Raw genomic sequence first — 13,133 nt, forward strand, 5'->3', positions numbered from 1 at the left:
GCTGCACAGATCTCCATGTCCTTAAAAGCACTAGTAGTTAATAAATCCTGTACTATATAGGGAAGCAGAAGCAAGAGAAGAAGCAGAACACTGCACACCTAAGCAACTTGCCCAAATTTTTGCACCACAAGTTTTGCCTTAAGCACTTTGCATATCCCTTTATCACAGCTCCTGCCAGAAATATTTCATTTACTTTAAACAGGGCATTTGACATGAGCATTATTCCTCATTAAGCTATTCCACGGTAGTAATCATTAACAAGCTTTAAACAGTCAAGGTCTTCAAACCAAAAAGTTTCAGTTCCCCAAAACAGCCCAGGTTTATTCTTTTGAGGTAAAGATTAAGTTCCTCATTTATTTTAGTAGAAGTCTGATTTCCTCAAACTGTCTTTCAAAATCTAAATGTGAACTGAAATACCCTCAAAGGCGTCAGGTGTTTCAACCTAGGCTTTTGTTTTCTGACTCATTTGTAATGTCTTACTCTGTCTTGTTTCATAATTTTTTATACTCTTACACAAAAAACCCATTTTTGTGAAAGACAGAAAGACATGTTTTCATAGTAACAGCATAAAAATGTTTCAGACGATCAATGCGCCCAGAACAGCTGCTGAATCTACTCTTCTCTGCTAATGACAGACAGATCATTACTTTTGGAAAAAGCAAACTAGGCCAGCAAAGAATAAAAATAAAAATTAGTATTTCATTTTTGTTAGTATACAAAAAGAAAGGAACAGACTGTTTTCAGTGTTTCAAGGTTCCTTCTCCTTTCAAGATTTATTTCCACTACAGTCATGCACTAGTTGCTAACCTGTGCAAACCTAAATAAGAGCTTATATTTCTTGCAAAGACAGCACCTGACGCACTCCTAGACTACAAGGACTATGCTTTTCACAAGTAAGGAAATGTACATTTGACTTAAAAAGACAGGTTATTTGGAAATCTTACTCTTGAGGAAACAGAAGGAGAAAATGGGACCAAGTCAAAGTAACCATTTATCTCTGGTTACAATGAACCCATCACAAGAGCAACAGTGTGCTCCCCAGGCAGATCAGATGTCTTTCAGTGTGCTTACAAGGGAAGAAAACATCTTTTTCCTGCTTAAAAGGACCTTCAGAAGTTAATTCACACCTACATCCTTAAGACACTCCTGTTACACAGGAAAAGGGGCTTATTAATAGAAACTTGGCTTTTGCAGTGACCTAGCTATACAGAAAAGTCAAAATGCAGATTAGCTCCCTGCATTTCTAGAACTTGATTAAACAGTAAAACTTCATGACCTACAAATCTGTGTTCAAGTTCCTCACTTTTCTGATCAGTGTAGATGCAGAGCAGATATCCCAGAAAGAGAAGACATCTCTCATGAAGTTGAATCCTGACCTGATTGTACTTTGAAGATTACAGAATGCTTTCCAGTGTCAGAATACCCTGTTTTGATAGTTTCCACAGAAGTGGAAACTATCAAAACAGCCAAAGAACAGGACAAAATCAACCAAAGCACATTAGCAGACCTTAATGATTTGCAGCTGCAATAATGAGCCAAGACATTTAAGCAATACAACAGTGTACTACAGGGACATTCTGCACTAAAGAAAAATTGACTGCTTCGGAGATGCTGAGTCCTACTCATCAAGGCTAATGGTATAAACTCATCTGCAGTGCAAGACTATTTGCTAGACCTTAGATGAACTCCAGCTTTCAGGAACATGGCTTTCTCTCCCAAATGCCAAGCTGATGACAAGTAGACTTGGATGTCTCTTTCAAACCTAATTACTATTAAACCAAAGTGAACTGACTAAAATGAAGAGGCAAGAGAGGCATCAGGTTGCACAGACCGCATTCTGATTAACTTATTTCACCAAACAAATGGGTACATATTTAATCCTGAATACAAAATAGGAGAGGAAGAAAACAGGGAAATTAGCAATGAACTTACAGCCAAAGAGATACATTGTTAACACTGAAATGAGAAATTACCAAAGTAAAGAACATGTATGTTACCAAGTAAAGAACCAGAGGCTATTACTGCTATTACTTTTTCCTGTCCATTAAACATACTGTGATAAACACTTTTTGTACATTATAATTTCAGGTGAAAATGACGAGGAACAAATGCGTGGATCAGAAAATAAAGGGGGCTGAGCTGAGCTGCATATACTTATCCGTTGATGACAGACAAGACTGCAGTAATTCATCAGTTCTCACCACCAAGGAAGAAACAGAGCAGTTCTATGAAACATTACAAAGTATTTCAGCCCCACACACAGCATCTGGTAATTTCTGGCGTCTTGAGATCACAAGGTCACTAAAAACCACTTGGCCACACTCCAACCTTCCAGTCATGGAAAGTTTCTGATTTTCCTGGAGACTTTAAAGTGATGAGCAATTATGGCCCGTGTTTCAATTACACAGAGAGGGCAATTAGGATTTTATTGTGATTTAGGAATAGTCTGTTTCTCTGGTTTTCTGACTTTGGAAAAAAAACCCAGATAGGCAGATAAGCAGCAGCTGTTGGAACAAACATTTCCACAAACAACTTGATTTGTCTTAATGCTTTCCAAAAATTACCTGTGACTGAACAACTGCATTAGGAAACTCAAATCGCTTCTTGATGTCATCCAACATTCTGGCTCTGTCATATGACACTAAATTTCACTCTGCAAGAGAGATTAAAAAAATATACTTAGGACTAGGAAGGACAGCATACTATTTTTTACACCCTCTCCATCCCCCCCATATTTATGTTGTATTTAACAACAGATGCAAGCATTAAAGTATTTTCTTTGTCTTTTGGGCTTGAACTCAAGAAATGGTGAATAGTCATTGGTCCTGCACAAAGAATGGGTTACAGGAATTTCTTAAAGCTGCGACAAATATACCATTCCATATGGCACAGCATATGTGTACTCTAGGAGCATGTATTCTTGGGAGTATTTTAAGTATATTTCATTGAATTGAAAATGAGACAGCTCAAAAGGAATGTTCACAGTCTCACAAATATGATTTAAAATGCAAAATTATCCACAAACTTTCCATCATTTCATGCAAAAGCAGAAGTAAAACAAACAGAAGACCAACCTGTGAGACAACAAATGGTAATTGTAGTTAGGGGCTGGAACACTTGAAGTGAAAACCTACCCTGTAAGCTGGAATATGCAGGTTCTCTCAAGCACATATGAACCTACATTAAAGAGGAATCAGAAGTCAGTTTACTGCACACCAATGAAACTGATGGCCACTGCAAATTCTCAAACATTTAAGTTTACTGTAAACTCACCTCCAGTCCCTTGGAATGGCTTCCTCAAAAAACCAAAAAAGCTAGTACTTGTTGAAAACCTAAGTGTAATCCTTTGCAATAAGCACTGAGGAAACATATACATGGAAAATACTCAAATTTCAAGACATGCTATCAGTGTCATACATTCAGAATCTTGCCACTTAAAAAAAAGATAGAATTAAAGCCTGGATACAAGCAATGCTGCATGTGCCACAAAAACCACCATTTGTGGCAGAAAAACTCAAAAATAATAGCTACATTAATAGATCAGTGAACACAAATTCCTCACAGTTAAGCAGTGAGGTATTCCCATACACTTGTGGATTACATGTCTGAAAGTGCAGGAGAAAAAAACAACACTGATACTGGTATGGTATGTATAGTTTTAGAATAGATGTTATGGCATTTTGAGACAATAGGTGGTCCATATAATAAATGAACACTCATTAAACTAGAGCTGATATCTTGCTTTAAAAAAAAAATATTCCTACAGCAAACAATTCCAGATGTACCTGGATCTGTTGAGCATGGCTAATAACTCCAGTGGATCTAGATGTATCAGCCATCTGTATATATAAACCTAAGCCCCCTCAGTTCTACCCAATAAGCAGCAAAATGAGGTAAGGTTCCTTCCTGGACAGTTTTGACATGAACACACTAGAATTATATTGTATCTCTCATCAGGTAACTATTTTTTTACCCACATTAAAAGGAAAAACTGCTACAGACTATCATTACAAGCACAGAACATACTTTCAATGTAAGCACAAATCAGCTATTCCGAGTAGACAAGAAATCTGTTGCCCTTGCATCAGGCACAAATCCTAAATTTCTATCAATCTAAACTAAATATCCACAGGATAGTTACAATGCAACAGCCATATCAATGAAATTAAATTAAACACTACCTAAACTGTTCCTCAGTCTTCAGCATTCACCCTAAGCAAAGGTAACTGTGTATCCATATGGAATGTCCATAAAATTTAAACGATACATGGATAATCAAGGCTGGCAGAGACCTAAAGATGTTTTTTGTTCAACCTCCCATTCAAAGGAAGTTCAGACATGTAGTCAGACCAGGTTGTTCAAGACTTTGCTTCAGTTTGGCTTTAAAAACCTCCCAAGACTGGGGAAGGCACCACTTTACTGAGCTCTCCTGATCAACAAAAGCGTTCTCTCCATTACTAGGCTTTAGCTCTTTTTCCATGAACTCCTGTGTAGAGCCTGGCTATGCCTTTTCATCCCCTTCCACTGGTGCCAGGACTGCTACTGGCTACCACTGTTCAGCTGTGCCTCCTCCCAGCTGCACAGTCCTAGAAACCACAGCATCTCCTCACAGGGAAAGGAGCTCAGCCCCATTATCTCCATGATCTCTGCTGAATTCAGTCCCTATCTCTGCCTACACAAGGATCCAGAACCAGACATGTCAATATGAGATCTAAGGTGTGCTGAACGGGGGCGGACAAATCTCACCCTATCAGAGTTCTGCCACACATCCTAGAGCAATGCCTGCCAGGGCCTATGGCTGCCCCACAGAACTGCTCCCCAGCCCATCCACAAGTGGTAGGCCAAGACAGGACATTTGTCATTGCTGAAATTCCTCAGGTTTCCATCACCTGTTCCTCTAGTCCATGCAGAGGGCAGCCCCACCAGCAGAAACACACCCTATCTTTGATACAGGAACAGGGTGGGAGATAGTGTTGAAAGTCTTGTTCAAGAGGAGGTAAATGACACCTACTCCTCCACTCGACTGCAAATCCAATTATTATTTATTAAAGGCAATCACGTGGGTCAGGCATAATTTTTCCTTGGTAAATCCATACCCATGTGTGTTACTCCTAGTAAGAATCATTGAATCAAACAGTTTTGGAACAAAGATTTCCAGAGCTCATCTAGTCCAATCCTCTTATCAAAACTGGTCTGAATCTTCTTCTCTACCAAATCCAGTGGAGTCCCGAAAACCCACAAGGATGGAAGTGGTGGAGTCACCACCCCTGGAAGTATTCAAGAAACGATTGGATGTGGCACTTTGGGCTATAGTTTAGCTGAAATTGTGGTTTTCAGTTAAATGCTGGACTTGATCATCTTTTGGGCATCTTTTCCAGCCTCCACGATTCTATGATTGTGGGTCTCTTCCACCTCAGGACATTCTATGATACACCATTAACCACACATATAAAAAACCATCCACCCCAAAACCATCCACAGGGACACGCAAGATTAAAAGAAAGAAAAAACAAGGTATTGGAAAGGGACCTTGGCTTGCTTACCCAACTTAGTCAATGTAAGTGATAAGCATCTGTGTAGCCTTAAGCTTGACTTACTGCAAGATAGCCACAATTTTGTTCTATCACTGCCCCTCAACTGGAAAAGGGGCAAAAATATGATTAAGGGATTATGACATAATGACAGGAAGATCACTCAGCAATTACTGTTATAGGGAAAACTGACTCAAGCCAAGGAAATTTATTTTTACCAAAGAAAACTGAGTAGAATAGTAAGAAATACAAAAAGATTTGGAAACACATTCCCCCCACCTTTCCTTCCTTCTGGGGTGAACTTCACTCACTACCAACTTCTCTACCTCTTTCCCCTAACTGGAGTAGGGGGTCAGAAAATGAGGTCACAGTCACACTTTTCCCAGCTCCAGCATGGGATCCCAACCACAGTCTGCAGTTCTTCATTAACTGCTCCAGCGTGGGTCCCTTCTATGGCGTACAGTTGATCAGGAACAAACTGCTCAAGTGTGGATCCTAAGTCTCGCCAGAAAACCTATTTCAGCATGGGTTCCTGTCTCCATGGTCCCACTGGTCCTCTCAGAAGCCAGCATGGCCTCCTCTCCATGGCATCACAGCCTCCTTTGGGCATCCAACCAGTCTAGCACGGAGTTCTCCACTGGCTGCAGGTGGACACCTGCTTCACCACAGACTTCCATGGGCTTCACCATGGGCTGCAGAGCAATCTCTGCTCCAGCACCCGGAGCATCTCATCCCACCTTCTGAACCTTGGTGTCTGCAGGGCTGTTTCTCTCATGTTCTCACTTCTCTCCTTGGGCTGCTGTTGTGTAGCAGTTTTTCACCTTCTTAAATTTGTTATCCCTGAGGATAATTGATGGGTTTGGCCTTGGCCAGTGGCTGGTCCATTTGGAGCCCTCTGGCATTGGCTGCGTCAGATGTGAGGAAAGGTTTTGGCAGCTTCTCCCAGAGGCCACCCCTGTAACCCTTTTGCTACCATATCCTTGCAACACAAATCTAATAAAGCATTCTAATGCTAAGATGGAAAAGCATTGCTAATTCAAGTGAATCACAGAGAGGCTGTCACTGCACTACACTTTCGGATCTGGTCCAGTTCTCCAAAAGAAACTTTGTAAATTAGGCTACATAAAAGAAACTGAGTGCAGGGAGCACTGAGACCACATTTCTCGCCAGTGGTCTGAGAGCCTTTGGCTCCTTTATAAGGATTCTCGATTCAAACTGGTGTTCCTACCCAGCCAGGAGTGAGAACACCTGCACACACCCTACCCTCACCGCTTGCGTGCGACAAAGTGAAACGTCTCAGAGCGACCTGTTTTAAACAAAACCGTATACAAACAACACCCCCTCTCACAGGGAAGTAGCAGCAGCTGCCTTTACTTCGCTGCCGTCCTGACGCCGCGGATCGCTCCCGCCGCCCGCCCCGCGCTCCCCGGGGCCCCTCACCTCGGCCGGGCCGGGCTGGGCCGGGCTCGCTGCGCCTCCGCCACGGCCGCGCCGCCGCCCGCAACCGGCCGCGCACAGCGCGCATGCGCGGCGGCTGGCGCAGGCGCGGCGGGGCCGAGAGGCGGCGCTGGCCGGGCCGCGGGGTCCGCGCTGGTGAGGGCGCGGGGACGGACGTGGGTTCTGCGGTGGTACACGGGCCTTCATCGCCTTCGAAAGTACTGCGGAGTGAGTGTGTCAGCCTCTAAATGCTCTGGCAGGCAGTCATCAGCGAGTGCAGGAACATCAGGAAGACCATGGACGTGAAGAATAAATGGTGTTCTAGTTGCTGCAGGTTGCCACGTAATCGCAGAATCACTTAGGTTGGAAAACACCTCTAAAAACATCGAGAGTGCAGCTCTCTCAGAGACAAAAGAAGAGTTTGGACCCAGTTCTGATGTATTTCGGTAACTGCCCTGCTGCTAACTGGGAACCACACATCTGTGTGTGTATTCTCAGTTAAGGTTGTTAGTTTAATACAAAACAGCGCTTCTGTTCCCTAACATCAAAGCAACACACACCTTCTGCAAGGCACATATAACATAAGAATGCCTCCCAGTGAAAAATATTTTCAGAAAAATTCAGAAATACTTTGAAAGGAGTTTGTTTGAAAATGGTTACATTATTCTCTAAGGTTAGATTATTTTCTCTCAAGGTTACCTTCTCTGAGTTGGTTTGAGCTGAAAGTAGTAGAATGATGACAAATGAGAAACAAAAGTAAATGTAGATAAGTCTGTCTAATATTTCTTCAGTCTTTTCATTTAAAAACATCGGGAATATATTGTTTTCAGTTTCAGCAGCTAAAGCTGTAGGCAGTTTATGGTACCCAAATTGCCCTGCCACTGCCTTCACTGAATTGGTGGAAACACATACACTCCCACTTCCAAGAGGCACTAAAAGCCCAGAAGTGACTCACTTGAGCTACAGGTGTACAATACAAAGGGAAGATGAATCATATCCGAGAGAACATGTGGACTGCTGGCTTTATCTGTGACCTCTCTGCAGCAGCCGTTTTCAAGCAGCACATACAAGTATTTGTGACATGGCTTTTGGCTCAGTACACTCGGGCTAAGATGGGCTCCCATGTCTGCCTGCTGCTGAAGTGTCATAAAATGAGGAAAAAGGACCTGTAGGAGCTTTCACAAGGCTGTATTTCAGTCCATCTCTAGGTCACCATAGGTGGTGACATGAATCCAAAGGGATTGTTCAGTCTTCTCTGCCCATTCCATGCTTTCTGCTTAATCTAAGAACATCTCACTGTTGTTGATATTTTGTGATTAGTAGTCAGCTATGAAGGGCCATTACTCCACCCATGCAGAGCATTCGTGCACTTTGATGCAGATCCAGTGTGAGGGCAGAACTGAGAAAAAAGTCCGTGATTTGTATGCTCACTGGCTATTGAGATGAATAAGAGTGGAAATTGCTTAACTCTTGCCAGGGAGAACTCTGCAACTCACAAGATTAGGCTTGAAATGCCAAACTGAACTTTATCCTGTAGGAATTCATAGATAAAAAGTCACTTTGTAGTAGTGCAAGCAAGGCCCATGGCATTTTTGACTGCATGTACAGAAGTTTTCATTTTATAATTCTGGGTTGCAGAGCTTGCCTGACAGGTGAAGTGTATCTCAGTAGCATGCCATCCAGGGAAACTTCTCCAGCTGTGTGTTAGCTCCGTGTTACGCCCTAGACATGGGAGCTGTAGTTCCCAGTACAGTTCTAAGTCTGCTACTGCCCAAATGAGCATTAGCCAAAATAGCTTTCAATTTGATGCAAACTGCAATGAGATCTCCTGAGATAAAGGAGCACGTAGTAATTTATTTTGGTGCAGACCATTGATGTGTGTTGATACTGTGAAGCATCTTGCTTTGACAAGCAGCTCACCAGAGGTTTCATGCTTGGTGTGAGAATATTAGGAGCATCAAATCCCTTCTATGGATTACTTGACTGTGATGTGTAATTGCTAGCACTGTTTCTAAGCCCTGAGTTTCATGCAGGTCATCTAAGGACATTGAGGCATGAGAACACTGTATGTAACTGGAATGCTCTCACCGAGGGGTCTTGGTAGCTCCAGAGACTCAGCTCTGTCTTGAGACAAAAGGAACCCATCTCATCTTCGTGAAACCATTTACTTTCCTATGGTCTCAATCTGTTTTAATTACATATTTTTCTAGTCTGATATCTCAGAAGCAGGAAAAGAGCAGAAGATATCTCTTAAAGGACATACTTAAATTTACAGATATTGCTTTTGATTGCCTTTCAACTTGCAAGGCTTATAGAGCCTGGCTGTGAAACTGAGATATGTTTCCTGTAGTGGCTTGAAGTGGTATCCCCAGCTTTCAAGGTCTTCCATTAAAGTAGGAGAAATACTTGGAGATTCTGAAGGTAGCATCAGTGTCAAAGTTAAAACTGGGTTTGATTCAGAGCAGTTCATATCTGCTGCAGATTATGCAGAAGAATGTTTTCCCTAGAAAATTTTTGAAATCAGTTTTCCCTTTTGAAAGAAATTTGACACCTTTGGGAGGTGTCTCCAACACAATTTCTGCTGGTCTTAATATGGTCTATCTGTTATATAAAAACTAATAAAAATAGAATTCAGCTAGCTTGTATTGGGCTACCAACTAGGACTACCACCCTCCAGTTTGTGTGACAAGAGTCCTTGAAAGGGTCAGCAAATCCGTGAAAACTGCCCTCTTCTCTGGCTTGTGAATTTTCTTCCAGGAAAAACACTAGACAGGAGTCCTTGTATATAACCCCCCATGAGGGTTATGCATGGTAATGATCCCCCCTTTATATAACCCCCCATGAGGGTTATGCATGGTAATGCTCTCCAAGAAATACCAGAAGGTTCTCTTGGCAGCATTTGTAATGTGTTGAAGGTCTCCCACTGAAGGTTACTATGCAAATGAAAATCATACAGTAATAGCACTGATAATGGCCTAATCTGCATATCTCATTTCTTACATGGAATTTTATCCAAACCAGAAAGCAATTCTGGCTTTAATCATGAAGCAGAGAAATAACAAAAGTTCCAGTTAAGAATATATTGCAGAAATCAATAGCAGCAAAGCCTACCACTATTGAAATATATTTATTTTAAATCTCTTGAGCATGATAATGAAATACGGTTTTAGCAAATGGACCTGCCTAGTCAGCTAAGTCTTTAGCCATTATAACTAAGAAGACTGATCTAAAATACATTCAACTCTCAATGCAGCTGCTTTTGCTCCAAACAGTAGTCAGCTATGAAGGGCCATCACTCCACCCATGCAGAGCTTCCATGGACTTCGATGCAAATCCAGTGTGAGGGCAGAACTGAGAAAAAAGTCCCTGATTTGTATCCTCATGGGCTATTGAGATAAGTAAGAGTGGAAATTGCTTAACTCTTGCCAGGGAGAACTCTGCAACTCACAAGATTAGGCTTGAAATGCCAAACTGAACTTTATCCTGTAGGAATTCATAGATAAAAAGTCACTTTGTAGTAGTGCAAGCAAGGCCCATGGCATTTTTTGACAGTCTGTACAGCACTTGCTTTACTGAAGGGTAATGTAGAAAGTTTGAGGCATATTTCTGACAAAGAAAATTGTGCTTTTGAACTATTTCAGTGTCCCATGGATTGTATTGAGTGGCAGAGAGTTTTTAAAGAGATAGAAGAATTTTTGGCATCAGTTCTCACTCTCAGGCTCATGGATCCTACAAAGCCCTTTAATATATTTGTTCATGAATGAAAATGAATACCTAGTGGGGTGATAACACTGAAATTAGGACGTCACCAGAGACTGGTTTCATACTACTGTGTCCAACTAGATCTGATTTTATTAAACCAGTGGCAACAACAGTTACAATATTAGAAAGAAGTCACCCTCTTGTTGTGGAATACACTGTAACAAATTTATGTCCCACACAAGGCGGAAATACTTTTGAAACAGTACACAACTCAAACCTTATTGCCACTATGTGCCCATGAGTACACTTCCAGTGCTGGATAATATAACTTTGAAAAGGTACACTGGGGCCAAACATCACTAGTATGAGCAGGTGATGAACACTTCAAGGAAACTGCAGGCAGATGTAACTGTTGTTCCTTTGCACAATCCAGATGTAACTTTTTAGGTGGTTCATCTTCATACTCTCATGGACATCAATGAATGAGATACACTATGAACAGCCAAGGACCAGTAATAGAAGCTGAACCTCTCTAGTCTGCAAAATAACAAATTCTACTTTCATTTACATGATGCAGCACAGCAAAACCTAAGTAATGAAGTTAAGGATGTGATTTAGATTTTTGTTTTATGCCTCCACTTTTTTTCTTTAAATGAACATTAGCTAATATCACAAAACTACAAGAAGACTGCTCAGGAGTCACTAAAATACATGAGTATTCCAATTGTTGTCACAGAGATTAACAAGACTATTAATTTGTTTAGATTTACTCAGTGTGTGTTTTCAAGTCATGATGTGACTTTAGCAAGACCAAGGAAGTGATCATCCTCTTACTGGTGAGACCTTGAATCCTGTGTTCAGTTTTGAGCCCCTCCTTCACTATAGAACAGACATTTTGCCCGAGCATGTATCCAGAGAAGGAGAGCAAAGCTGTTGGAGGGTCTGGAGGACAAAATATACAAGTTGCACTTGAGGGAGCTGGAGTTGTTTAGCCTGGAAACAACGAGCCTGACCAGCGAATGTATCTCTTTCTAGAATGTATCTCTTTCTAGAATTCCCCTGAAAGATTTGCAAGACTCCTGGCATCCATTTTCATAAGAATCATGGCACCTTTTTACCGTAGTCTCTCAAGGATTTCCTTGAGGTGGGGATGCAAGGGCAGAACATTGATGAATGATGTGATGGGAAACTATTGCTCTTGCTCTATGTTTATATATATATATAATATTTATTTTCTACACATACACACACACACACACACACACACACATACTTGTATGTATTTGCAGTCTGAAGTGGATAAAATGTACAGTTTTGGTCAGTTTAAATATGCTGTCTGAGGAACAAATAATGGAGAATGGGTGAGGCAGCAGAGCATTGAAAGGTGGAAATTGCAGTAAATCGGGATAGCATGCTTTTTGCATTTGCATCTTTTGGAGAGCTGGGAAGTTTTTATTGGAAATTGTAAATATATGTAAAAGTGTCTGGAATTGATGACACATGGTGATAAAAAGTATTCTGATAGGAAATTCATTGTTCATTGAGGGGTGCCTACCATTAGGAGAAGTGTAAATGAAGTATATCTGCTTACTAGTAAAATCTGTTGAATTCAGTGGACCACAGAGAGCTTATATGGAAGGGTATCTGAATCCTGAATGGCAAGTCAGAATATACAGGCTGCAGATTCATTGATCCCCTTCTAGCAGCTGGCAAAACATGTCTAGCCATCTCAATTCTGTTTTGTTCCCCTCTACGACTTCATAAAAATTACTTCTGGCTTCCTCACTATGCTGTGATTATTGGCTGCCTCCTGTATGTTGACCAATCATGCTTTACAGCTTTCTCATATATGAAAGTTGCTATATTCATAGGTATCATATTCATATGATTTTTGTTTAGATTTCTGAAATGTGCCTATCAAGCTCCTAAGGCCAGATGTCTGAAAATATATATGTAATATATTCCTTAAACTTTGCAATGTTCTCTCAAATGTTGAACTAGGTGTGTACTTCAGTTTCTCTGTTCTTGAATACTACTTTTGCTTACATGATTTTTTCTATTTCTTTATTTTTTCTATTTTTTTCAGGGCCAAAACTTTCTTCTCACTGTGTTTAACTGCTTTCAACCATCATACCTTATCTGTTTCTTTCCTGGTTAAGTAATTTAGTTAGTCTGTTTATTTCAATTTGCCATCCATAAAGTTGGAGTAAAACTACTTTCCGAATCAGTGAGGGCATAATCAAGGATTCATTAAAGATGAGGACAGCTAAGTCCCAGTGGCGATATGAGTACTTATCACTGATTTAAAAATCTGGTTTTCACTAGAAGTTTTTCACCGAGGTAATGTTAAGCCATTTCAGATTCTCATTTTCTAGTGATACTGGGAATAAAGATTCAGCTAGTTTATGGCTCTCACAATGAAAGTGAAGATAATGTAGTCTTGCACCTTTCTGATACTCTTGT

At 40.9% G+C, this 13,133-nt stretch overlaps 1 protein-coding gene across 2 annotated transcripts in view; it reads right to left on the reverse strand.

Moving 5' to 3' along the window:
- FOCAD (focadhesin) overlaps positions 1 to 7,069 on the reverse strand; it is a 90,123-nt gene extending 83,054 nt beyond the window's left edge. Inside the window, exons 1-3 of one of the 2 annotated variants that reach the window (XM_077171132.1) lie at positions 6,972 to 7,069; positions 3,075 to 3,177; positions 2,565 to 2,653 (exon numbers count right to left, since the gene is read on the reverse strand). In XM_077171132.1, the coding sequence (XP_077027247.1) occupies positions 2,565 to 2,621 (57 nt within the window). In that variant the 5' untranslated portion in view covers positions 2,622 to 2,653; positions 3,075 to 3,177; positions 6,972 to 7,069. The remainder of the gene's footprint in view (positions 1 to 2,564; positions 2,654 to 3,074; positions 3,178 to 6,971) is intronic. The other variant, XM_077171133.1, reaches the window with a different exon arrangement.
- Between the last annotated feature and the right edge of the window lie 6,064 nt (positions 7,070 to 13,133).

The sequence above is a fragment of the Agelaius phoeniceus genome, chromosome Z (genome assembly GCF_051311805.1).
Source record: "Agelaius phoeniceus isolate bAgePho1 chromosome Z, bAgePho1.hap1, whole genome shotgun sequence".
Taxonomy (NCBI): Eukaryota; Metazoa; Chordata; class Aves; order Passeriformes; family Icteridae; genus Agelaius; species Agelaius phoeniceus.